This window comes from Myiozetetes cayanensis, unplaced genomic scaffold (genome assembly GCF_022539395.1).
Source record: "Myiozetetes cayanensis isolate MyiCay16 unplaced genomic scaffold, myiCay2020 scf57, whole genome shotgun sequence".
NCBI lineage: Eukaryota > Metazoa > Chordata > Aves > Passeriformes > Tyrannidae > Myiozetetes > Myiozetetes cayanensis.
Genome location: NW_026087820.1, coordinates 151,079 through 177,136, shown reverse-complemented (window position 1 = coordinate 177,136; position 26,058 = coordinate 151,079). Strand labels below are relative to the sequence as shown.

Sequence of the window (26,058 nt, the reverse complement as noted above, 5' to 3'; positions counted from 1 at the left end):
GCATGAGCAGGGGATAGTTCTTTTTCCCACTGTTTGCTTCCTGAGCCCTGAGCTGGAACAGTCATGGAGTACTTCTGCCTGTTGTGCACCATTTATCTGTGATTTCACGGTCACGTCTGGCAGCGTTGTCCCCCCTGTGTGGGCCAAACCCCACCACTTTGTGCTGGGCCAGTCCACCGTGCGGGTGCAGCAGCCCAGTCTCCAGGCAGTGGGACAGGGCCCCCAAATATGCTGAGACTGGCAGGGCTGAGACTTTCTGTCCAGGTTTTTGAGGAGGGGCTGGCCTGGGGCCCAGATTTTTGCCATGTTAGGAACAGCCAGTCTGGGTGTCTGTCCAGACAGCAATTTCCAAGGGCCCAGGCCCGACATTTGATAATCCAGCCTTTTTCCCAGACTCCATTATTCATTCCTACTTTTGTCCCTCCATGCTGTCCTTCCCTCACTGCCGTCAGAATGCTTGATGCCTTCTCACTGCTCTGGAGTCCTTGCATCTGGCATCTTGCTCCAGCTTCCCTCTCCCTCTTCACCTCTGCCCTTACCTGGTACATGATGGATTGCTGCTGGAGGTAGATTTCCTGGGGAGGCAGAAGTGGATGGGGAAAGGATGAGGAGGGTCCAAGTTCTGAGCTGTGGTTCAGATCAGTGGAATTGATTCCAGGTTATCCTGGTGGAAAGAGGGAATTCAAGGGTATGTGAGTGCAGTCGTTTCCCAGCCCTGGGAGTGTGCTGTGCCAGAGACCATAGGCTGGGTTTCATGTAAAATCCTGATGAGAAGAGGGTGTGAACCAACCCCTCAATTGCCCAGGACCTGGTTTATCTCCTGGAATGTGTCCCTATCTCTGGCAGCTCTCAGAAAGAATTGCAAGCAGGTGAGAGAATGTGCATCCCTTGGGAGACCTGTATTTGGAGTGTTGTCCTTCAGTTGGCCCCCACCTGTCCCCTTGTTGTCCCTGCCTTGACCATTCCTCTGTGCTTTGGGTGGTGGGAGAAGGTCTGGGAGCCAGCTGTGTTGGTGGTAGGGAGGTTGCTTCCTGCCATGTGTGGGCACTGCCCTTCGGCACAGGATGATTTGCCCAGGGAGTGATTCAGGACACCGGAGGATGTGGTGGGTCCCTCAGAGGACCTGGGCATTGGCGCTGGCACGTGGAGACCCTCATCCCTCGGAGGGAGGGGGGCTGTCTGTGAGGACTGGGGTGTTGGTGGGGAAAGGGGCGCAGCCCAGGGAAATACTGGTGGAAAAGCCAACCTAGGAGATGTTTTCTCAAGTCTGCTCTTTGTGTCTTTTCCAAGACCAGTCTCCAAGGGGCAGTGCTGGAGCAGAGCGAGAAGTCCTGGACCAAACATGATGGGAGACTCTTGACTCTTCTCTTTTAGGGCATTCTCCTCAAACGCAGCGGCAAGTCCCTCAACAAGGAGTGGAAGAAGAAGTATGTGACGCTGTGTGACAACGGCGTCCTCACCTACCACCCCAGCCTGCATGTGAGTACTGGGCTGGGTAGAGGAGCAAGGTGGGACAGAGCAGTGTCCTTCATGCTGTGGCTGCTGCTGCAGATGCTCTCACAGCAGGCATGGTGGCATAGAGGGGCTGGGGAAGGCTTTGGCAGTGGATGGGAGTCCTGGGCTCTGCCCTGTCCACTGCGCAGGAGTTCAGCTCTGGCTCCCTCCAGGGCAGTGTTTTCAGTAGAGCTGTTTTTTACCAGGGCCTGAAGGAGACCCCTTCCCTCTCCTACAGGCTGTTTGTGCAGTGCCAGGCTGGTGGGAAGAGCTGGTGGGAACACACTCTGTGCCAGACTGTGTTGAGAAGCTGCATCTCTCTTCTTTGCCTGCTCAGTCCGTTAAAGCGGGGGTTGCTGCCACCCCCCAGCAGGGTGAGGAGCAGGCGGAGAACTCCGTGCAGCTGATGGTGCCATTTGGGTGTGGAATAATTTTCCTGGCTGCTAGGTATTGGGTAATGGAGACGAGGTGCCGGTGCAGAGCCCGCCGAGCTGAGCTGCCATCGGTGCGGGGCTGATCCTCCTCACCGCGTGGCTCGGGCGCGCAGCTGCCGCCCCATCCATCTCTGTCGCCTCCCCACTGCGGGGCTAATGGCTTCTTCCCCGTTCCCTCTTGAGCACAGTTTGCTGCTGCGACAGCAGCCACGGACAGACACACCTGTGACACAGGCCCCAGCACCTCTGAGAGGACGTGCTGCTGCAGAACTGACAGACGGGCAGCAGCTGGGGAGCACGGGGTGGTTTAGGGGTGCTGGAGCACCCTCTGGGGCTGCAAGAAGAAGGACAAGGTGCCGCAGATCTTGTGAATGCTCAAAAGCCCTCAGTCTGTCCCTGATATCCTCGAACATGTGATGTTGGAGTGCCCTGAGCCTCAGAGTCCTTCTCTGCATTGCTAACCCTGCATCCCTAGCTCCAGGGCTTGCTGCGGTCAGTTGTCCAGCTCCTGAGACCATGGTCCATGGACCTCTCTGTCCTTGCACTGGAGACGCAGCCATTGCATCCGCTCTCCCTAATTTGTGGGAGCTTTTTCTTTCAGTCCTTGATCCCCATACCGTGCTGTGGCCTGCAGTTCCCTTACTTTGTAACCCTGTTTTTTGGTCTTTGGAGACCCAGACTGGGAGGGAACGGCTGCTGCTCTGTATCTCTGTGTGTGTGCTCACACATGTGTGTGGCTTTATCGCATTTCCACCATGGGCTGTTATTACACCATCAGCTGTAAAGGCAGAGCAATTTCTGGGCTGTTGTTAAACTGCTCTCGGATGCTCTTGCTGCACGCCAGGTTTCTCTCCTTTTTACACTACTCCTTCCTCAGGGGGTGATCGAGATTGATGCCACTCGCTTTCCTTCCTGCACTTCTTCAGTGTTTCATTTTGTTACTGCGTTGCCCCAAGCAAAAATCTGGTTCGCTTCCACCTGGTGCCCCTGGTGATCCACAGTCCATTGCTGAGGGCGGTACGAGCTGGGCTCTCCTCCCCAGTTTCCACGGGGAGCTTTGAACCTTGCCCCTGAGATAGGTGTTATATCACCCGACATGTTTACCCACAGCGAGGGCTGATTACGTGTGGGCACAGAGCATGGGGCTGCCCAGCTGGGCTGCTGCAGGATGGGGGTTCTGCGTACTCCCCTGTGGCATCGCCTCCCTGAGAACTGGGGAAAGGACTCTGGCACCCACCATTGTGTTCTGTTCTGTGCTTTCCCGTGGCTTTGTGTGCAGGAAAGGGGCAGCATGCCGTGTGGGTCAGCAGAGCCCCTCTGCCTCCCCCTTCCTGTGGTACCTGGTGTGCAACCTACTCCTCTGTCACTTCATGGTGGCAGCAGCTCCCAAGCTGGCGGGTACATGGTGAGGGGAGCTGTGGGCTGGAACAAGCCACAGAGCCTTGGCCAAGGGAACATCTAGCATCCTGAAGATTCCTACCTTGGGATGGGCTCCTGCCTGTGCTACCACATGTCTGAGGGATGGCAGAATTCTGGGTGCAGCAGAGGAGTTCCTGAGAGCAGGCTGAACCCTGCAGGAAGAGAGTCTTTCCCTGTCCATCAGGATGTAGAAGCCCCAGAGCAATTTTTGTGCTGCTTTTGTGCTCCCAGTGGCTGTTCCTTGACATGAGTCAGGGCAGTTCCTGCCTTGACTTCTCTTCCCTCTTTGCTACATTCTCTCCCTTTGGGTGTTCAGCATTCAACCTGTTTTTGAGTCTGGATCATGGTAGCTCCAGGCCCACTTGGAAGTTTCCTCACCAGGAGTGTGGTGTAAACCACGGGTTTGCAGTCACAGACTGGAGAAGCCTGCGCTGGTGAGCTGGGCCCAGCCCTGGACTCGGGTTCTGACTCCCTGATGGAAGTGGATCTGCCTTGACCACCAGCCCAAACCTGTGCTTGGGTCCTGTGGAGCAGTCAGTGTGTTCCTGCCCTGAGGTGCCACCTCCGCCTCTGCTCCAGAGCAATTGGTGGTTTCAAGGACAAGCAGAACGCTGGAGCTGGAGGCAGGAGTGGTGGGGGCCTGATCCCTGGATTTCCTTGCTGCAGTCTGTGTTTTTACCTTTCTGTGAGTGTGTTCATCGACAAGAAAAGACCAAGTTGTGTGAAGAGCCTGGCGCGGTTTCCCATCACTTCCCCAAAGCCTTGGAGAGAGTTCTGCTACTGGGAAGGCGCGTGGCTGAGCCCAGCCTCGCCGGCCGCGCTGCGCAGAGCCGGGGAAGCAGCTCCCATTTTGCAGCCAGTGGAGCCATTCACACAATCACCTTCTGTTAATTCTATCTGCAACATCAATTAAATTGTTTGTAGAAACTAATTGAATGTGGCTTAATCACACATCTTAATAGCTTTCCACGCTTTGAACTCGTTGTTAATTCCAGTAATAAAATGAAATGAGAGAACTGGCTGGGTAATTAGCGAGGAGGCTTGGGAAGAAATTGCTGTTTTATGGCGGGTAATAAAAGCCGAGCGCCGGTGACCGCTCGCTCCGGCAGGCAGCCGGCGACCGCCGCAGTTGTGCTGAGTGAGGGAAAATCCTCCAGCCCATCCGAGGGTCCCTGGCCAGGGCTGCCACCAGGTTCCCACCCATCTGGGAGCAGCCTGCTGCGGTGTTTGGTTGGGGTGGTGGTCCCAGAGTCACCTGAAGCACTGGAAGGTGAGTGCCAAGGTTTAAGGCCAGGCCGCTTGGCTGGAGGGAGCACGGGAGGATGTGCTACCCCATGCCCCATGACTGGGGTGTGCTGTGAGGAAGGGATGCCTGCATGGGGGTCAACGGAAAGAGAACAGTTCAAAGCCCAGAGTGGAGATGCTGTTGGGAGGCTGTGACCCTTGCAAGTACCTGAGAGCACAGAGCATGACCTGCGTAGCCCCTGTCACCTGCTCTTGGGCCAGGATGGGGAGGATGGTTGCTCTTAACCTGAGCTTGCTCATGTGTTTATCTACCTGGATGTGGAATCAGGGAGGGACCAACTCCGAGTTAATCTTTTTGGTGACCTCCTTGTGAAGTGGAGCAAGCCCGAACTCCGTGCAGCAGCTGCAGCCCTGGACAGCTGCGGATCCTCCTGGGGAGGGTGTCCCCACCATCCTGTTCCTCCCGTAGCCTCGAGCTCCGCTGTTGGTCCATGCTCCTTCGGGGTCTGCCCAGGAGCAGGGCACAACAGTTCCCCTCTGTCATGTTGGTTGCGTCTTCCCCTTCTGGGGTCATGAGCTGAGGAGGAGCTGGGCCCATCAGAGAGGGCTGGGGGAGAACCGTGGTGCCCCGAGGGGCAGGGAGGGGTGGGAGGCATGGGAAGAGACACAGCACTCAGGAGAGGCTGCAGGTCTGCACCCTCATTCTGACTGAAAGCTGAGATGCTGTGAGATGGACTGATGGTTACAGTCTGTGTGTGGGGTTTTGGCTGTGTAATAAATTGTCCACCAGATGAAATGGTGGAAGCATCAAACTTTGAATAACAGGAAACTCTGCAAGTGAATGTGCAAGGGAATTACCTGAGTTGTGTTGGTTTGGACTTCACTTAATCCAGCTGTGAACTGAGAGGAAATTTCCGGGTATCCCTTTGATTACACTGAACTTATGTTATGTTAATGTTAAGTTATATTATATTCTTAGCTGTCACAGCTGAGTGCTGTAATTAAACAAGGGATGACAGGGAGGAGGAACTGCCATCTGCCTGTGTGCCGTTTGGCTCAATCTGATCTCTGATCCCCAGCCAGGCTCTCCCAAATGGGATTGTCCTGGCATCCAACTGTCCATGGCAGTGTCCCAGTGTTACTCACATCAGAGCTGTCCTGGGCATTGACGGTGAGACCTGGCTCTTCTCCAGAGCCAGCTCCACAGCACCAGCTAGTCCTGTGCAGGTTGGAGTCAGGGCTTTGCATTTCTGTTGTCAGGAAACAGTTGTGGGCACTGGGAGAGTCCTGGGGTCTCACACCTCTGGCCCACCGTGAGGCTTTGATGTAGTCCAAGAGATACTAGGACGTGCTGAGCTCCCAGATCACCTCAAGTCACTGATTAGCACCTGCCTGTGAACAGTTCCCATGGGGGTGAATGGATTCGGGGTTAGTGCTGATGCTGAGAATGGGGGAGCAGATGGATCTGGGTTTAATGCTAGTTCTGAGAATGGGGGAGCAGATGGATCTGGGTTTGATGCTGGTTCTGGGGATGGGGGAGTGGATGGATCTGGGTTTGGTGTTGGTTCTGTGGATGAGAGGGTAGCTGAGAGCATGTGGGATCGAGGCAACCTTCTGCCTCTCTTCAACCCTTCTGCCTCTCTGCTCCAGGACTACATGCAGAACGTCCATGGGAAGGAGATTGATCTGCTGAGAACTACAGTGAAGGTCCCAGGCAAGCGGCTCCCCAGGGCCACGACGGCGGCAGCGCCCAGTGCCAGCCCCAAAGCCAATGGGCTGGCCAAGGAGCGGAGCAGCTCACAGCTGGCAGGAAGCACAGGTAAGAGCTGGTGTGGGAGACACAGAGCTGGCAGCTGTCCTTCTCTTGATACATCAGCAACCCTTGGCTTTTCTGAGCTGGAAACAAAATCCCTCCTTAAGTGTCTTGTTTTTGACACCCTCGAGGAGTCCCTTGGATGGATGTTGGCATTTCTGCGCTAGTCTCAGGTAAGCTCCTGTTGGGTTTTTGTGCTGGTTGGTGTCCAGGACAGAAGAAAGTCAAAGGGTTTAAATGGTGGCATGAAACCTTGAGGAGTTTCCTCGAGGGAACTCGAGGAAAGGCTGATGAGTTGGTGCGCGTAGGGAAAGCTGCTGTCCCTAAACTAAAGGAAATCCCAACCTGGGGTGGCTCTTGATCCCTGAGGAGTGCTTGTCTGTTTCTGTCCTTTTTTGTGAGCCTCTTCTCCTCTTTGTTTTCCCTGGGAGAAATGGTGAGGGACTGGTTTGGGATCATCAGCGTGTGTGCACACTGAAGAGGGGCAACTGCCCCAGAACGTGGTGAAGGGAGGCTGGGAGACTCTCTGGCCTCTGAGTTCCTGCCATGCTCCTCCTCTCACAGAGTTCCTACCACACTCCTCCTGCTGCTCCTGCCATAGGAGGTTCTCACTCTGTCTGTGGAAGCTGTTGAACTTGAGACTTTTCTGCCCATATTTCCCCCTTGGAGCTGGTGTCCTGGGCCAGAATGGGCAGTTTCTGCCCACCTCCTTTCCACCCAGCTGTTGGCACAGTCTGGTGCACAGGGTTTGGGAACCCCACTGTTCGGGATGACAAGGGGAGTGCTGGTGGTGCTGCTGCTCACGTAAATCCTTCAGAATCTGCTACTCCCACTGAGGGTGAACCTGGGTGACACATCTCTGCCCTGTTCGTTCCTGCCCTGCGCCCCAGCTGTGCCCATGTGTGGGTTGCTGTCAGCATGATGCTTCAGAGTGTCCTGGGACTGAGGACGTGGGGTGGGTGCAGCTGGGCTGAGTACTGGGAGCTGGTGGGATCCTTGGCATTGCATATACACAAGGGATGGGGCACGGTAACATCCCTGTGCTCACATGGTGCCAAGGGAGACATAATGAGCCTAATTGAACCCAAACTGCTATTCCTGTCAAGTCAGAACTCATCTGCAGCAGATAATCCATCCGTTCAGACTGGGGATGTGTAGCTCTGCCTGTTCCCTACCATTGCTCTCCACTGTACACTGTCACTTCACCACTACTTCACACCCTCGGCTTGCCCCAGGGAGGGGACAGTTCCTGCCTCTGGACAGGGACACTCCTCCACCAGCGTGTTGGGGGCACCTTGGCTGAGTTCTCACTTAGTGGAGATACTGGAGCTGGGGGAGGGATTCAAACCACAGAAGAGCTTATGCTGATGTCAAACCAACTGTTCATGTAACCCCATATCCTGCTCCCAGCAGCCCTCTCAGTCCTGTTGGGCTCACAGGGGCAAGCTGGGATGTGCCTGGATTACTGAGCACTGCTGCTGGAGAACGGGTGCCGAGGAGCAAGCGTGGCATGAGGCCTTTCAGTCTGGGTGACAGTGCTGGAGCAGGCACAGTGCATGGGGGCTGGAGTTAGAACAGTTTACCCAGAGAGGAGATGCAGTTTCCTAGCAGGGAGGGTAATTAATTTTGGACTATTTTATCTGGAGAGTGAATGGACTTAGCAGTGCATGAAGCCTCTAGAATGAGATCAGTTCCCTTTTCATGATATGTACTTTGCTCCAGCTTGTGGGTGTCGCTGCGTGTGTGTGTGCAAGGGATGGGACAATGGTCTTTTCTGGGTAGGATCTGTGGATTTGGGATCCCCTGTTCGCTGTCCTCCCTTGGGCCCTGAGCAGAGTAGTGCTGTGGTCTGGCCAGAGCGGGTGTGCCCACATGGAGATCAGCACTAGGGCAGCAGCTGTAACCAGATGTGAGTGTCCTGGCCTGGCCTGGTGTGTGTCTGCCATGTCACAAAGGTTTTTCTCCTGGTACACAATAAGTAAAGGGCTTTCTGAGGAATTTTTTCAACTTTTTCTGATATCTCCAAGCCCAGCTGCAGCAGATTCAGTCACCAAGTGACACAAACCCTCAGACGTGACATGCTCATATCCCTGTGCAATGCCTAGGGCTGGATTTGGAGTTGGTGGAGAATCTGCCCAGCTTCAAATTAGCAGTGACTGTACAGCTTTGCCACCTTTGGAGCTGGGGATGGGATGGGTCTGCTGGGCATCTCTCATCTGGCATGTGCTTTGGGCACTGGAGAGGAAGCACCTGAAAGTTTGCAGTTCTCTGCCAGTTGCAAGTTAATCTTCTGAGGGCATGAGCTTTGGAGACCTGAGGGATTTGTTGTCTTGTCCCAGGAGCCTCTGGGCAAACCCAGGTGGCCTGTGGTTAGAGCACAGAACGTGTTTGTGGTTCCTCTGTGACTTGAGCTCTGCCAAGGTAAGTGAGTGTACTGGCTGATGTCCACCACACACAGAGTCCTTACCTGGGGCAAGGAAAAACCAGGGACGTAGAGGCGAGACAGTGAAAAAAATTAAAGTCTTACCCTGCCCTCTATGTGGATGAAAGACACAGATGCAGCACTCTGGTGAGGATTCAAAATAACGCCTGGTACAGACAACTCCGAGCTAAGTACAGTAGGAATGAGGGAGGAGCTTGTGTTTGTGAAACCTGCAAGGACTGAGCTCAGCCATGATTGTGCCCTGGTATTTGAACCGTTAAAGAAGGTGACTTTACTGTGGTCAGACTTGGATTTATTCTAGATTGGCTGAGATCCTACTGTCCAGAGGAAGCCACGGAGATGCTCCGAGTTCTGGAGCCAGGCTGGGAGAGCTGGGGGGGGTTCCCCTGGAGAAGAGAAGGCTCCAGGGAGACCTGAGAGCCCCTTGCAGGGCCTAAAGGGGCTCCAGGAGAGCTGGAGAGGGACTGGGGACAAGGGATAGAAGGACAGGACAAAAGGGAATGGCTTCCTGCTGCCAGAGAGCAGTCCACATGTGTTGGGGCTGGTGGGGAGTGAACCCTCCTCCTCCTCCTCCTGCAACCTCGCTCCTGCAGCCCAGGGAGAGCATTTTCTGAGGTGAGTAGTGGTGGGAACCACTGCTTGCGGTGCAGGGCCTGGCTGATGCTTGTGTTTGCTCCGAGGTGACAAGGGTCTGTCTGTCCAGGGCCAAATTCAGTGCGCTGGCACCGACTCTCAGCTCCACAACATGGGCAGGGGTGTTCCTGGAGCGTGGCGTGGTGCCTGTCCCTGGCCCCATGTGCCAGGTGTGGTGGTGGGAGGGAGCCTGCACTGGTCTCAGCCACTCCCAAAAACCGGCATGGCAGGGGATGGTGCTGGCTGTCCAGGCAGCTCAGGATCTTTGCTGGGTTCATTTTCCTGGCAGCTCCATTGTGGCTTCCGGAGCGGATGGCCAGGAGCGTCTGCAGAAGGCGTGCGGGAGGAGAGCACAGTGCTGGTGCTGGGGGAGCAATGCAGTGGCAGGCCCCCCCTCTGCCAGGCCCATGCCCCCCGATGCTCTGCCTCTGCAGAGTGAGGGATTGGCTCCCCCAGGCCGGGGTTGCTGAGCCTGCTGTGATCATGTCACGTCGGGCTCCGTCGATGTTAACATCTCATTATCTTTGTTACTGTAATTACATTATCCGCTGCTTTATGCAGAATTATTCTCTGAGGACTAATTGATGGATCCATGTTTAATTCATTAATCATTAGCATCAAATTCGACAATTACAGTGCACACTGATTGTGGAATTTCAAATGTAATGAGGGAAGAATTAACAAAGAAAAGGGAAAACCTGTTTCCCTGGCACACCACTGCTCGCCGTGGGGGACAATGACATTGAGGGAAGAAGAGCAGTGAGAGCAGGGTGGCACAGGTCATGGCAGACAGGATACTGGTGCATCAACTCCTACCTGGTTGTGCAACAGATTCTTCAGGTCAGAGCAGGGAATTTGGGGACTGAGGAGGGAAAGCTCAGCTCACACTTCTGGAACAAAGTTGCTTTTCCTGCTGGCACATTGTCTGTGGGTGGTGGAGCAGCTCGTGTCGCCCTGCCCTGGCCTGTGTCTGGGGACTTCCCAAGTAACACGAGCTCCATCCTTTGTAGGGAAAGACGGATGGATTTTTCTGTCCCCTGCATTTGCCCATAGTCCTGTGGCTGTTCTGTTACCTGCATGGTGTGGCACCTGCTCTTAAATCCATGGCTGCTGCACATTATTTCAATGTGTCCCACTTGGAGGGAGCATCCTGTGTCACTCCACCCTGGATTGTGGTCCCTGTGAGCTGGGCAGCAAAACGAAAGCCAGAGCAGGGCCCCCAGTGCTGCCCCTCAACCTGAGGGGCTGCTCAGGACCGGGCTGGGGGCAGTACCCCTGCACAGCTCGTTCAGTGATGGGTGTGGGGACACACCATCCCTCTCTTCAGCCGTGATTTCAGCTCACTTGGCTTTCTGTGGAGTCCGGCTGGAAAAGTCCAACATTAGCCACTGGTGTTCAGCCAAGGACCAGGGCAGGGGGTGGAACTGGATGATCTTTAAGGTCCCTTTGGACCCAGACCAGTCTGGGATTCTGTAACTCGGACATGGGGATGCCGAACGGAAAGGAAGAGAGTGAGGGTCTGTCTGCTCTTCAGTGTGGGACCTCTGCCCTTCTCAATAATGTGTTAAAGAGTTGTTTGTAGTCTGAAGATGGAGCTGAGATGAGAGATTTACTAAAATTTATCTGTAATTAATATCTTGCATCATGAATCATGTATAAAATACTGCAAATTCATATGTATATTATAAATATTATACATTCATCATTACATTCATATGGTAACCTCTTACAAATGTTTATCTGGGTGTCTGAAGGAGAAGGATGAATCCAAATGTGAGGCTGGAGCTGTTGGTTCAAGAGTTTGCATTGAGTGGAAGTTGGAAATTGTCAGGACTCCATGGGGAGAGGAGGAGTATGGTGGGAGACAGGCAGGATGACACAAGGCAGGATAGGACCAGCAGTCCTTGGTGCCTGGTTCTGGTGCTGGACAGAGGCCTGGAGGGCCGAGATTCTGCTAGATCAGCTCGAGGTTTCATTTGCTAGGTTATGCTGGAGTTAGGATGAATGTCATATCTCCGAGCGTTGTAACCTGGTTATCTCAGCTGTCCTGATTTCTTCTAAAGAAGGAAGATTGAGGCAAAGAGAAGATGAAGCCAAAAGTGCCAGAAGTATCCGTTAACTCTGTGCCCCGAGTCTGGAGCCCAGGAATTGCTTTTTCTTTCTCATGAACTTGACCTTTTTTTTAGCTCATTCCACCACTACTGTCATTCAGAGCTCAGAGTCTGTCCCAGGCACTTGGAGCAGGGGGAACATGTTAGAGGCTGTTTTAGGCAAGGGTTGGTATAAGTGACTGCAATAGTAGTTCTGGGGATTTTTCATCATTGTGTAGGTTGGATCCCATGCCCTCAAAAGCAAACACTCTGCTCTGAGGCCCGTGAGGCCCTTTTAGTTGCTGACACTCATGAGCTGTGGCTGCCCCATCCCTGTAAGTGTCCAAGGCCAGGTTGGATGGGGCTTGGAGCATCCTGGTCTAGTGGAAGGTGTCTCTGCCCCATCACTGGGCGAATCCTGTGCCTAGAGGACATGTAGGACCTCCACTCTGCCCTTCACAGGAGCCTCTGTGGCTCCATCATGCTGCATTGTGCCTCCACACGGGGCACAAGCCCCCACGGCCCCAAGGGAAGGACCCGCCCTTGCATCCCCATCCTGCGGGGCTGCCCAGTGGGTGTGAGAGCTTCTGGCCCCACTGGGCCCACGGTGCCACAGCCCCGACTCTGCTGTCCCCCTGCCTTGTCCCAGCCAAGGCTGTGCCCTGGGGGCCACCGCTCAGACAGAGCCCCTACACAGCTCCTGCTCCTGTAACTGGGAGCACCAGAGTGGTGTGGGCAGGGAGAGGCTCATGGGAGGGATTAGAGCACAGAGGGAGCTGCCAGGGCTTCCTCCCTCCCCAGCCTGGCTCTCCCTGCCCTTCCTGATGGGAAACCAGAGATTGATTTTCTCTGACCCGACAGTATAATCACTAACCCTAATTAGAGATAATTAGTCAGACTTGATACACTTATTCCTTGCCAGAACACTAAAGGAACCGTGCAGTGCAGGGCTAAGCAGGGAAAAGGCCTCGGAGAAGGGGTGAAGGAGAGGAGCAGAGAGAGAGGAGCACAAGGCAACAGAGGGCCGTGGTGATCAGTGCCCTTCCCAGGGCCGGTGGAGGTGACAGAGACAGCCAGGTGGACACAGGTGGGCATGGGGCAGCCAGCCAGGCCCTGTAGTTGCGGCTGTAGCTCTCAGCATCCTGCATTCCAGAACATCTGGCTCAGGGTGCCTTGCACAGGGCACCTGGAAAAGCAACGAGGGTGTAATTTGTGACCACCTGTGAAAATTTCAGTGTAAATTACTTGCCTGGCACTGCCCGGGCCGCAGAGGTGGCCAGTGTTCTCCAAGGTGGACTGAGGACCTTCTCCAGCAAACCGAGTTTTCTCCTCCATACAGCCCAGGCTTGTGCTGCAGGAGGGAGAGGAACCAGGGAGCAACTTGCTGCAGGCCACAGACTCCTGTCCTCTGCTGTCACACAGCCCAGCTCACCCCTGTGTGCAGGCAGCCGCTTCAGCGATGAGTCCATCCAGACCTGCGTCTGCCATCGGCACCTGGGGCCAGTGCCTGGGATCTGTGCTCTGTTGGACAGGGAGGTACCCCGGAGGAAGGTGCAAAAACCCATCACCAACAGGCAAGGGACAGAGCCATCCTGTTCTCCAGACGGAGCAGGGCTTGCTCTGTCCCCTCGGAATTGTGCACCCTGGGAGGTTGTGTTACTGTGTGCCCGGTGGCCTTCATGGGCAAAGCAGGCAGGGGTGGATGAAGCATGGTGTGAGTGAATGGCTTTAGAAACAGGAGTTATGTAGGAAAATACAATTGCAGCATCCCTGAACAGGCCTTTCCCATCTACTCTTAGGAACTGGGGTCAGGGGTTGTTCTCCATTGGTCACTGCAGTGCTGGTCCTGGTCCACACTCCACAGCAAGCCCAGAAAGTTCTGGCTCTGCTTCCTTCCCTCCTGCAGTTCTGTCTCAGACCTGGGTTCTAGCTCTGCCTGTACATGCAAATGGGGATCTGTGTCAGTGCTGCCCATCACGAGTGTCCATCTCCCACCACCATCGCAGGGATCTCTTGGGGACTGTCCAGGGGCACAGGAGCTGTTCTGGGTGGTGTGTTAGACAGTGTTACTTGGACATTTTCTGCATCTTACTTTTCCAAGTTTCTGCAATTACCGTAAGTGACACCTTTGGTCATGGTAACAGACCAGGAGAGTGATTTGGAACACAGACCGTGCTTCATCTGCTCCCACTGCTTATTCCCAGCACCTCAGTTTGGGTGCCTCAGAAACATTTCTGAGGTGTTGGAGTGTAAGTGACACTGTGGGGAAAGTCACTGAAAGGCTTTGCCAAGTTGCAGTAGAACTTCCTTGGACCTGCTGAAGCCTGGTTCCAAACAGCAGGGCAGCTCCATGGGGAGCCGATGGGGTTAATGAGTCACCAAACCAAATTCAGTACGGGCTTAGGTAAAAGTAACCTGAGTGTGTTGTGCTGGTGTTCAGGCAGAGTAAAGTTCAAGTAGAGTATTAAACACACACATGCACAGACACATGCACACAAAAATGTATCTGAGACAATTTCACCAAGCTGGAAGCAATTACATGCCAGATCTTTAGGGAGAAGGATCTTTACCAGGGCGGGGAGCGGGGGGGAGGGAAATAAAGCATAATTAGAAGTGTTTAAAGAATATTTTGCTGGGTACTGAAATGTTACAATGAAAAGAAAGGTTGCACTGCTTAAAATGTGTCAGTCTGGGTAGAAAGGAGATGTGAACTGTTCCCTCTGTGTCCTGGTAGAAGGGACAGGGGCAGGCGGAGGGAGCTGCCTGTGTGGTGCCGCTGTGGCTCGTGCAGCTGTATCTGTGTGTGTGTAAAATGTGATAAAATTAACAGCAACAGGATAAAGTAATGGATAAGTGCTGAGCAGGAGCTGGAAGCTGCCCCAGGCAGAGGCTGGTGGCACCGATGTGTCCCAGCACAGCCAGCTGGAGCCGCGGCAAGGCTCCCAGTGCCGTTCAGCCCTGTGCCAGTGCTCCTGGCCCAACGTCCACTGTGAGTGATGAATTGTGAGCAGCCCTCAAAGTGACCCTCCTGGCTTTGTGGGAAGTATTCCAGGTCCTGGCGTTCCCAGACTCGCTGTGGCTGTGGCCACAAAAAGGGTTGTGCCAATTTGTTGTGGGCTCATGGCTCGCAAGGAGCCTCCCGCTGCTCTGGACCACGGTCCGTGCCCACCAGATCTGGGGAGGAAGTTAAACGCATTTGGTAACCGACGGTGATGAGGAACTGAGGAACAAAGTCACCAGTGAGGTAAGAGCACCAGCACAGTGCAGCTGCTGGGGAGAAACCCCCCCCACCACCTCCTCCCGGGAGCTGATGGGGACACCAACACTGCCTGCCCCATGGAGAGCTTCCCAGTTTGGGGACGTTTGCCCAAGTCTGTCAGAACAGGCTGAACAGGAACCAGCAGTTACAAACAGTGAAAAGGGTTTTTTCAAGTTTATTAGGAACTAACAAATCCTAACCCCAGCATTCCTTCATTACAGTATGGGAATAGTGGAATGGTTAATATGGAAAAAAAGTGAAGTGCTCATTGGACACTTGTGTTGGTGTCTGGGAAAGGCAAGATGATGTATCTCAGCACAGAATGATGAATTCTTCATATTCCAGCTGTAATTAGGCAGCGAATTAAACAGCAGGTAGGAGATGTGGACATGTTGGAATCAGCAAGGCTGAATTATTTAATTCAGGAATTCTAGAAGGTGTTGTCAAGGTCTTTTTGATGTGTGGGTGGTGACAGTCAATTTGGAAATGGAGAGGACTTCCAGAAGGCTCAGGTTCATGGATTTCTGAGTCCACAGTATGAGAAGGAAAATGACAGACTGGAAAGGGCTGTAAAAACCAGGAACTACTCCCAGAACAATTTGTTTAGTTTCTCAGAGAAAAGGTTAAGAGATAATTTCAACACCATCTGTAAGTACCTGTATAAGAACAGAAATTTGGGGAGAGCTTTTTGTCAGATAAAATGTACCAGGATCCAGTGATGGTGACAGGAGGAAGACAGCTTAGACCAGAAATAAGACCCAGATTTCAGCAGTGAAGGCAGTTAACCCCTGGAACCACTTACCCAAAGTGGCAGTGATCTCTCTGGCACTGGCAATATTTGAGTTGGGATCAGATTTTCTGATAGATCATTCTTATTCAAGGAGGACTGACTTAGGGACAGACCTGTGGTGTGACTTGGTGCTGTGTAGCAAAGCTCAGGCAGTCCAAGGGCTCCTTTGGTTACTCCTACCTCCCAGTCCAGGCATGTCATCCCTCTCCCAGTGGATCTACCTCTTCCCTACACAGCTCCAACCCACATTCCTTGGCCATGGAGCTACTTGGTGGGTGGACATGGGGTGCCTCAGCTGGTTTCATGGGCTCTCTGTGGGGCTTGGTGTGGGCAGAGTTCGTGCTGGAGAGGACAAAGGAGCTGTGGCTGCCTGCAGTTTCCAGGCTGGTGATGTGCTCTTGGTGCAGGACTGTGGGGGGCAGCGTCACTTTCCCAGGTTTCTCAGGTTTGCTGGGTCTTGTAGCTCTGTACGTGGGGTCATCTGCCATCCGGACCAGAGGTGAGTTGGTGTGTGGGCTGGAGAAGCCCTTGCTTACCTCTTGTGCTCCAGAGCTTTTTCTGGGAGATGGGAGGTGTCATGGCCAGCCCCGGCTCTCAGTCCTTCCCGAGACATTGGCACCACAGAGGGCTGTTTGTCCTGGCACTTTGTACCCACCACTGCTCAGCTTTGGTAGGAGCTGGATGTCACATAGTCACTTAGCACATGCAGATGTCCAAAACCGTGCTCTCAAAGGCAGCACTGAGAGAGGAGGGAGATTCCTTGTGTCAGAGCAGCTGCGAGGTCCAGTGCGTGGCAATGGCTCCCGCTGTGTGCAAGCTGACAGATCCTGATGGCCCTGCTGTGGAGCCGGGCTGGGTCACCCATGGTTCGGATCAGTGATTCCACACAGATGCTGTTGGCAGAACTGGGAAGGACACCTGTCCATCTGTCGCCCCAGAACGTGCCCCGCCGTGCCTGGGGGCTGTATGGGTGCTTGGTTTGGTGGTCAGCTCCTGAGCAGAACGTGGAGGTTGATGTCTTTCAAATTACACATCTCCATCCCAGTGCTCCTGGGAGCCACCCGATGTGTTTTGGCCTCATTACTGGTGGGAACTGTTCATGAGGAAGGACCCAACGATGTCCCAGTAACAGCATGCAATGCTTCCTTCAGAAAGCCAGCCTGACAGAGACTCCTGGCTCCAGAGCAGCTCCAGGGCGTGGATGGCTCTGGGAACAGCAACCACAGGGGCTCCCAGGACAACTCCCTTTGTGCGATGTCAGCTGCTGGCTCATTGGCAGGGAGGGGTGAGTTATGTCCTCCCCAGCAGGGATTTTACAAGCAGGCAGCTCTTCTAGGCTCCTTGGCTCTCACCTTCCCTCAGGAACCGGTTGGTTTCTGGGAGTGGAGGAGTTTCCCACCAGCTGGAGGTGGGTTCCCGTCCAGCTCCATGTATTGGGGTCCCAAGTAGCCATGGCTTTTGGGGGGCTTTGAGACATGCTTGGCTGTGGGCACCAGCAGAGCAGTACGCTAAGGTGACTTGCAGTAATCCTGGTTCTTTTTCGGAATAAATGGCATTCAGTTGGCAACAAATGCCCTAAAATTTTGGTGAAGGGGCAGTGGTGACTGATGACTCCTCGGGACACTGTTTGGCAGATGGTCAATAACATCAACCTGTACTGTGCTCCTAGCCTCTGCAGTACCAGAGAAAACAGGGTTTGCTCCATGGCAAGGTGTCCTCCCCCCATCCTGGAGCACCTCCATCACCATCTCGTGCCACATGCTGACAGTCCCTCTGCACCGTGGTGCAGCAGCAGTGTCCTTCTGCCTGTGCTGGAGCAGGGCCTAACACTCCAGAGGTTTCCTGGACTGACCTGTCCTGTCCTTGGCCGTAAACCCAGGGGGATCCCCAAACTGCTTTCAGCTGGTACCTCTTTAAAATTCAGCATAGCCCATTCCCGGTAGCAAAGCTGGGTTCCCCTGTGCTGTAAGGGCCTGGAAGCAGCACCAGCATAATGTCACCAGGAAATTTCACCAGACCCTTTGCATTATTTTGCCAAATTTCTCTTGAAAAGTATTAAAGAGACCCTAAAAAGATCTTTTTCCCAACTGACGGTGCCCCTTTGGGTAACTTACCTTTATCCTGTTCCCTGGGCATCTGCACCTGAACAAAGAATTCCCAGTCTGCTCTGATCCAGGTGTTTCACCAAAGGGTCTGGGCTGCCACGTGTCATACCTGGGAAGAGGCCGTTCTGGTTTCAGGTCTTCTTCCATCCACTGCCACATGCATCAGTTGGGCTGTACTGAGAAGACATTGTGGAGCCTTGGATCACACTGATGTGGCCACGGGAGTTTCCTGGGGGGTTGAGGAAACAGTGACTGGGAAGGGACTTGAGGAGCTGTCAGCAGGTTGGGGATTCAGCCCCTAGAGGTGTTGGCTCAGGGACAGGTAGTATTCACATGTAGCTGTCTATTCCCCTGTCCCTTGGTTTGCCCAATTTACAGGGGACATATCCAGCAGCTGCCAAGGTGTTGCTTCCAAAAGGACGCAATTCCTGAGAGCTCTGGCCTTGCTGGGACCACCCAGGAGCTCCCTGGGACATGCCAGAGTTGAGAGGGGCAAGGTCCATGAGCTGAGCGAGTGGATGGGCTGTGAGGGGATTCCCCCACAGCTGGCCGACTCCAGGCAGTGAGAATGAGGTACCAGGAACTTGGAAGGGCTGGAGAGGCTGATGGAAACTGTTCCTTCTTTCAAAATGGAATTTTGGGTGTTTGTGGCAGCCTGCACTGCTCCTTGGAGGAACTTTGGATGGGCACACCCTGGCAGACTGGGGCTCTCAGCATGGCTGGGTGGGGGTGCAGAGGGAAGATCTGGGCTCCCTGGAGCCCTGCAGGACTTTCCCCTTTGAGGAATCAGCTTCTCCCAGGCCCTCTGTTCTCCTCTCTTCACCTTCCTCTCCTCTGTAGGTGTGGCTGTGGACACGGATTGTATGCCTGGGGGCTTGGGGCTGGCAGGCACTGCCTGAGTGCTGGACAACTCTTTCCCATCCTATCCCATCTCATTCTGTCCCATCCCAGCCCATCCTGTCCCAGGACCCAGCTCATCCCAGTCTAGGGAGAGCAGCATTGTCCCTGCTCCAGCGGCAGCAGGCTCTCTCCCACAAGGAGGCAAGAGGAGATGGATGCAGCAGTCAGGAGCAGAGCGCCAGCTAATTACCCTTCCGAGTGTGTCTTGTAAATTAAGGGCTAATTAGAGGCAAAGTCAGTGTCATGGTTTTACACGTGTTTCTGTGGTGCTGAACAAGGGGAGGGAGGGGGAGCATGCAGCAGCCGGGCTGGAGGCAGCAAGACAGGGGCTCTGCAGGGTCCTGGCAGCTCGGGGTGCAGGGTGCTGAAGCCCTGGCAGCTTGGGTGAGGGTCCTGGCAGCTCAGGGTGCAGGGTCCTGGCAGTTCAAGATGCAGGGCACCGTGTCCCAGCGAGCCTCGTGTCAGCACTGCTGGCAGGCAGGATCTGTAGCCAAGGCTCAAAAGTGATCCCTGCACAACACAGCAGGGGAAGGGGATTTTTGGTACAGGGAAGAGGGGAGTGGGAGGCACCTGCCATGCTGGCGATGAATGAGTGGTGGCAACAATGATGATGATGATAGCGGGTGGCAGACATGCCTGGTGCAGGGCTGGTGGCCGCATTGCCCCTCTGTTCTCTGGAGGGGAGATTTGGGCTCTTGAGCTGTCCTGTCAGGCACTTCACAGCCCCAGCTGTGCCCAGGTGCCAGCAGCATCTGAATAGCATCCCTTGGGTTTTCGTGGAAACAGCAGGAACAGAAATGTACATTTATGTACAAACTCTGGGGTTCCATGTGGGATTTTATGGGGCTCTGCTCTACATGAAGGGTGGTCCAGCACAGAGAAAGGTTGCCCAGGGAGGTTGTGCCGTCTCCATCATCAGGGATGCTCCAAACCTGACAAGCAGTCTAAGGCTGCTAACTGGCAGGGGGGTCTTGCTTGAGCTGGGGCTGGACAGGATGATGCCGGACCTCCCTTCCACCTCAGCTGTGCTGGGATCCATGAGAGCCAGGTGGGTCTGGTTTCACACAGATGAACAACCCTGGCTGTAGCAGCTTTTGCTGAGGACCCACTCCTGCAGGTGTCCATTTGTTCTGTGGAAGGTTCCCACTCCCATACCAGTCCCATTGAACCCGGGGTTCAGTTCCTTGTCATGGCTCACAGCCCAGCTTTATCATGGCCATGGAGGGGTCGGTGTGCCAGGGCTGGAGCTGTGGTGCACGGTGGATAGAGTCATTCCACAACCCTGCCCTGGCCATGGCCAGGTGGGCTGCAGTGGGAATCCCAGCTCAGCATTTGCACCTCTGGGCATGGAAGGAGGAGACTGTACCTTTGGAGTAGGAAAGGTTTGCTCCCCCCTAAGCTCCCAGAGCACATCCTCTGCAGTGGCTGGAGCCAAATGCCCTGAGGGGAGCACAGGAAGGGGCTGGTGGTGGGCAGGTGCAGTGGGATCCCTCTGGGCAGTGTCCTCCTCCATGGCAGATTGCCTGCAGAATGAAAAGGATGATGTTCCCCATCAGAACCACTCTATTTGCTGTTCTTGAAATTTTGGGTATTCTTGTAATCCAGAAATACTTGACCCATTTTGAATCACTGAGTGATCTTGTCCTCTGTGAGAACCTCTGGTCCCAAAAGGGAGGATCAAGCCTCTGGTCCTCTCTCAGGGGTTTGGGTTCCTGGGCACAGTCCCAGGGGTTTCCGGCGAGTGGGACGAAGCATTTCCACCTGCTGTTCCCATCTTACAGATGTCTGTTCCCCTGCTTGTCCCTTTGACACCCTCTGTTTGATTTCCCACTCTCTCCCAGTGCCTCCTGCGTGGCTGGATTTCCTGCCAGGGACACACATAGTGAAGCTGAGGGATGAGGGTGGGCATGCTGGCTGTGGAGTGGGTTTGGTTTTGCTGAGGTGCTGCAGGCAGTAGTGAAAATCGTGAGCAGACCATGAACTCCAGCTGTGGGAAAGCCGTGTGCCAGGATCCCCAACTGTGCATTCTGGGGTGCTGCACTGAAACCCACCAACTGGGGTCCCTCTGGGACATGGGGTGCTCTGGGCTCTTCTCTCAGCACCCTTGGGGTGATGCACCAGCACCCCTTGGGAGAGGAGAGACAGAGAGAACCTGTCCTTACGCAGGGCCACCAGAGGAATGTGGCATCAGGTATGGGACACTGTACCTTCTCCCACCGTGCTTTAGTGGGTCTGCGCTCAGTTCGTGTCTCTCTTGTAGGTGCTCCCCATTCGACCAGCAGCACATCCTTGCACTCCGAGCGCTCCATCAGCGGCATCAACCTGGTGGGCTTCAGCTCCAAGCCGGACGGAATGCACCAGCGCTCCTACTCCGTCTCCAGTGCAGACCAGTGGAATGAGGCTGTGGCTATCCCCGGCAGCTGCCCCAACCCCTGTGAGTAGCCCTTCTGGCCCCTCTCCCCTTACCTGTGGCAAGTGGGGTCTCATTTCATCGATAGGGCAGTCCTGAGCTCTGCCCTGTGGCTGCGTGTCTGGAGTTTACTCACGGGTGTCACGCACAGTCTCTGGGCCTCATTGGGGCTGTCCCCCTTGGCGAGGGTCGGCTGGCAGTATCCCAGCCAGGGGAGAAGCTTTCCTACTGGGCATGGAGAAGGTCCAGCCAAGGGATGCTGCTCTGCAGCAGGACGGTTCCGACCTCTCTGCTCTGACCTCACTCCGGCTCACCATGCCAGGGGTAACTGCTGCTTTCCCCATCTCTGCTCCTTGCCGGCACCCCTATCTCCCAGATTTTGGGGCAGCTGAACGAATAGGAGTGATTCCTGTCTCTGGAGCACACACTGAGCACAGCCCACCCCCTCCCCCCACGCTCGCTCGCTCTCTGTGATGTTTCAGGACAGTTGAGTGAATTAAAATAATTCATACATTTCCCAACGTAGCCACTTTGCCGAATTGGAAAATAAATGCTTTTGTGCTGCATTCATCACTCCTTCGTTCCTGGCTCTGCCGCCGCACTAAAAAAGCAGTTAAATGCACATCAAGAGTGGAGGAGCCATTTCCATGCCTGCTCGCCCCTTGTAGTTCTCATTAGCGCGGCAGCCGCCCCCCCGCCCGCTCCCAGGGGCTTTCGCAGTTTAAAGGAGCCTCTTTATGATCATTACCGGAGTCCGACTGTGCGGGCGCCATTTGCAGCTGAGGAGGCTCCTCATTTGTAACTGTGAAAAACTATCAATTTCAGCGCGCCTGATGCAGCGGCTCCATCATTGGCCCCATCAGCTCCCTGCTGGAAGCGAATTAATCAGACTGTTACTGCTGATGGGGCAGCGCGGGCGAGGGGAGCGGAAGGGCGCAGCGCTGAGTGGGGATGTGCTGGCAGCCCCCTCGCCTTGGACACGGGGGCAGCGGGGCAGCCCCTGCTGGAGGAAGCACATTGCGAGATGCACTGGGCACGGGTGCATCTCCTTGTCCCCATGCTGGGAGAGGGTCCAAAGCTGTGCCCGGCCCGTGGGAGCTGTGAGTACAGGCAGTGGGAGCCTCTGTGTGCTCAGCAGCAGGTCTGACACCCTGGTGCAGCACCGCGGCTGGCACACGAGGCACCTTGGCACAGGTGAATTCTGTGGCACAGCCCCTCAGGAGAGCAGCTCCCTGCTCCAGTGCCCTCCTGCCTCAGGAGCTGTTGTGTCAGCTCTTATCCCTCCTCCCAGCTGCAGAGCTGGGGGCTGTGCACTGGCCTGCCGTGGACTGGCCTGCCGTGGACTGGCCTGGGTGTCACAGGAGAGCCATCCAGTCTCTGCTCCCCATCCCCCTGCATCCTGTCCCTCTGCCTCCCCAGCCCCCACTGCTCTGTTACTCTCCTCCTATCCATGGAGGAGCTGTCCATGCTAGCAGCACCCAGAGCAATCTGCCTCTTCCATTCACAGTAACTGGAGACTGACAAATGGGAGCTGAGCTGCAGGGTCTGTTGTGGTAGGACAAGGAATAACATTTTTAAACCAAAAGAAGGTGGATTTATCCCTGGAAATGTTCGAGGCCAGGTGGGACGGGAGTTGGAACAACCTTGTCTAGTGGAAGGTGTTCCTGCCCATGTCAGGGGGCGGGGATTGAATGATCTTTGGTCCCTTCCAACCCAAGCCATTCTGTGATTCTCTGCTGCTGCTCCTCCCCGTGACATGGGGGTAAGATGTCAGCTCAGTGCTCACAGTGTGTCCCGGGCGCTGGTGGCTGTCCACTTTTGGGTCCTGCCACACTGTGCCGGACCCCAAGCCCTGTGTTGAGTCCTGCCTGGCCATACCCTGTGTTGGTGCTCCACAGACATGTAACGGGGCCAGCCATGCTGGAGGGTCTGTGGCATATGAGGGACCGCTGGCCCAGGGGTCCCAGGCGGCTCCCAGGGCTGTGTCCATGGGCTGTGTCACCCACAGCCACAACCAGCAGAAGTGGATTCTCAGGATCACAAGGGGAAGGGGGCATTTGGGGGGTGGGCCGTGCTTCCCACATGGCACAGAGTGCTGAGCTGAGCAGCACGACCACCCCTCCACCAAGGCACTGAGCACCACGAGGGGGTCCCTGCACCACACCTGAACCCCAACTCTGCCAGGGTTCAAACTCTCTGCTGTATTTCCATCTCTGCGTGGCCAGGCAGCTGAACAATATTCCTCTGCTCAGAGGAGATTTTGGGCACATGCCGAGGGTGTAGACTGCCCTCTCAGCACCTGAGGACAGGCTGTCTGATCCAGTTGTGCCCTGGAGTGCACACAGAAGAGGCATGGGACAGGGACATAAAGTCATGTAAATGTACTCCAGCACATTCTATGTCTGTCCCTTATGGAGGAGCTCTGTGACCCACCTGTGGGGTCCTAGAGCCACCTGTAAGACTGGCTGGCTTGGAGATGGAGCCCAGGAGGTCCCAGGTGTGCCTGTGGAGGGTTGTTCCATGGTGAGGCGGGGACTTGGAAGTCCTTGGGTGGATCAGAGGGGCTCACTTGCCCTACTGGGGAAGGAGGGGGAGCGAGCAACACCTGATCTTGCCGAGGGAGTATATTTCACATGCCTCCCCCCACCCCACTGCCATCCCAGCCCCATCCCACCAGGGCCCTGGAAGCTCCCAGCTCTGGTGCTGGGCAGTAAGAGCAGGGACAAGGGCAGTGATCCCTCGGGGATCGGGAGGTGCCAGGCTCACGGCAGGTTGCAGGAGCATTTCTGGGAGTGCAGAAGTGCACAACCCTACTCACTGAGCCTGGAGGGGGGCAGAGCGCTGGCAGCACAGGGTTTGGCCTGGGGGGCATCCTGGTGAGCAGGTGGGCAGCAGAGGGAGGCTAGAGGCACCATGTGTAGCCACTGATGAGAAAGTTCAGGTCCCCTGCGACATGCGACTGGGAGCTGAAGGTGCCTCACACCTGCTCTGAGCATGGTCCTGTAACAGGATCAGTAATTTATATTTATAAAACTGGAGTCTGATTCTATTAGATTTATCTCTCCTAATTGTCAAGGGTGAGCTATTTCCCTGTGGATAAATAGTATCAGAAACACCCTACTAGTGTGTGTCAGTGCAGGAGAAGCCAGAGTTAGGATAGATCCAATGCTGCAGCCTCTCCCATCCATGCGAGGGGGACACTGGCTGCACTCTGACCCCTGACTGGGGCAGGTCCTGGGCTGTTTCCCTCTGTGCCTCCCTCTATCCCTCTGTGCTCCTCTCCACCCCACTGTTGGTGTTTGTTGAGACAGACCAAGCCCCAGAGAACCAGTCTGACCAAAGCAGGCTGAACTGGGGAAGCAGAGGCTGGGCTGGGGTGGGAGAAGGGCTTGACAGGTCCCCTCAGTCCTGCTGCTGGAACTTGTGCCCTTTTGCGACGCTGTGATTCCTTTCTTAATTTTAGGTGCCACAGAACTTGGAAGTAGAGGGTCAGGACTTGATGGGAAACACTGGGCTGTGGCAAGGAGGACGGCAAGCTGTCTAGAGCAGAGGAGCTGCCATCCGTGCCCCGGGGATGGGTGGACACTGGAGAGGCAGGACTGGATTTAGGAGAGGGTTAACAGTGCAGCGAGGGCTCCTGCGCCTCGTTGCCTTCCCCGGAGTCTGCATTTTTATGCTGATTGGAAGCCTGCGCTGTGTGTGCTGCTGAAATTGAATGTCAGGCTTTTGATTTTGTTGCTGGTCTCTAATGAAATTTGACATTTAATGGTGAGTGCAGCGGCAGCGTGTGTGTGTGTGATCGGAGCTTGATTAGCGCACTCTAATTGACAGTAATTAGGCAGCTCCCTGATTGTTTCTAATTCTGCTATTAATTGTAAGGAACAGTATGATTGAGGATAAATTTGGTGCGTTGCTGCTGGGGATGCAGCTTCTTCAGCTCCGTATCGGAAGCCTATTGAGCCCATCATGCTCAGGTTCCTGAGTGTGGCAACCCCAGTCACCTCGTCTGGCAGAACAGTGCGGGGGGGAGGCAAGTGCTTCTGCAGAGGCTTTGCAGATTCTGGGACCTGGATCTGCCCTGGGGGGGCCGAGAGCACCTCCTGGGCCCATCCCTTTCCTCATGCAGCCCTGTGGGGACGCTGCTGCTGAGTGCTCCCCCAGAGACACATGCTGCGGGATGGCACATCAGGCTGCCTCAGTAATGCCACTGTGCGTGTCCTGGCTGCATAGATGCCAGCACTGCCCCTGTGTAATCATCCCGCATGGATCCTGGTGTGGAGCAGGTCCAGCCTGACTGCCCAATTTTCTGCCAGCCCTGAGCTGGAGTGCCTGCCAGAGTGGCCCCGTGCCGTGGGGCTGAGTGGGTATGTTCCGGTCTCATGTGACCTTATGGCCAGGCGAGTATCAGGGATGACTCCAGGACACCTGGGTGTCTCTGGAAAGAGCAGACTGTCACCATCCCACTGTACACGACTTGCCTTATCTTTGTCCCCAGCTAATGGTACCGCCGACTCGCTCAGCTCCAGCCCAAACATTTCCAGTACCGCCAGCCCGAAGCTGGAGCCGCCTCCGTCACCACATGCCAACAGGAAGAAGCATCGCAGGAAAAAGAGCACAGGGACGACTCGGCCTGATGGCCCCAGCACAGCAGCAGAAGGTAGGAAGGGTCTGGCAACAGTGCCATCTTGGAGCACCGGGCATCCAGGGGTCCTGTGAGGTTCAGGGAGGATCTGGGGCTCAGAGTGCTCCTCATTCAGGGCTTGGTGGGGATCTGGGGTTCAGAGTGCTCCTCATCCAAGTCTTGATAGGGACCTGGGGCTCAGAAACACTCCTTGTCCAAGCAACTTGTGCTGAGGAAGGAGGGAGAAACCAGCCTCTCTGATCTGCCCTTCCCTCCACTTCTCATGCGCAGTGCAGGCAGCACCAGCATCATACCCGTGCCTGCACAGACCCTCAGTGGTAATAATTACTAACTGTAGTCACAGGCCTGAGAGCACACCACATGGTTAACATGTGCAGACAC

At 55.0% G+C, this 26,058-nt stretch overlaps 1 protein-coding gene across 2 annotated transcripts in view; it reads left to right on the top strand.

The window, feature by feature from the left end:
- Window positions 1-26,058, top strand: part of AGAP3 (ArfGAP with GTPase domain, ankyrin repeat and PH domain 3) — a 105,899-nt gene that overhangs the window by 65,658 nt on the left and 14,183 nt on the right. For both annotated transcript variants that reach the window (XM_050334637.1, XM_050334636.1), the window contains exons 10-13: window positions 1,375-1,479; window positions 6,243-6,411; window positions 20,886-21,059; window positions 25,531-25,692. In XM_050334637.1, coding sequence (XP_050190594.1) covers window positions 1,375-1,479; window positions 6,243-6,411; window positions 20,886-21,059; window positions 25,531-25,692 — 610 coding nt within the window. The remainder of the gene's footprint in view (window positions 1-1,374; window positions 1,480-6,242; window positions 6,412-20,885; window positions 21,060-25,530; window positions 25,693-26,058) is intronic.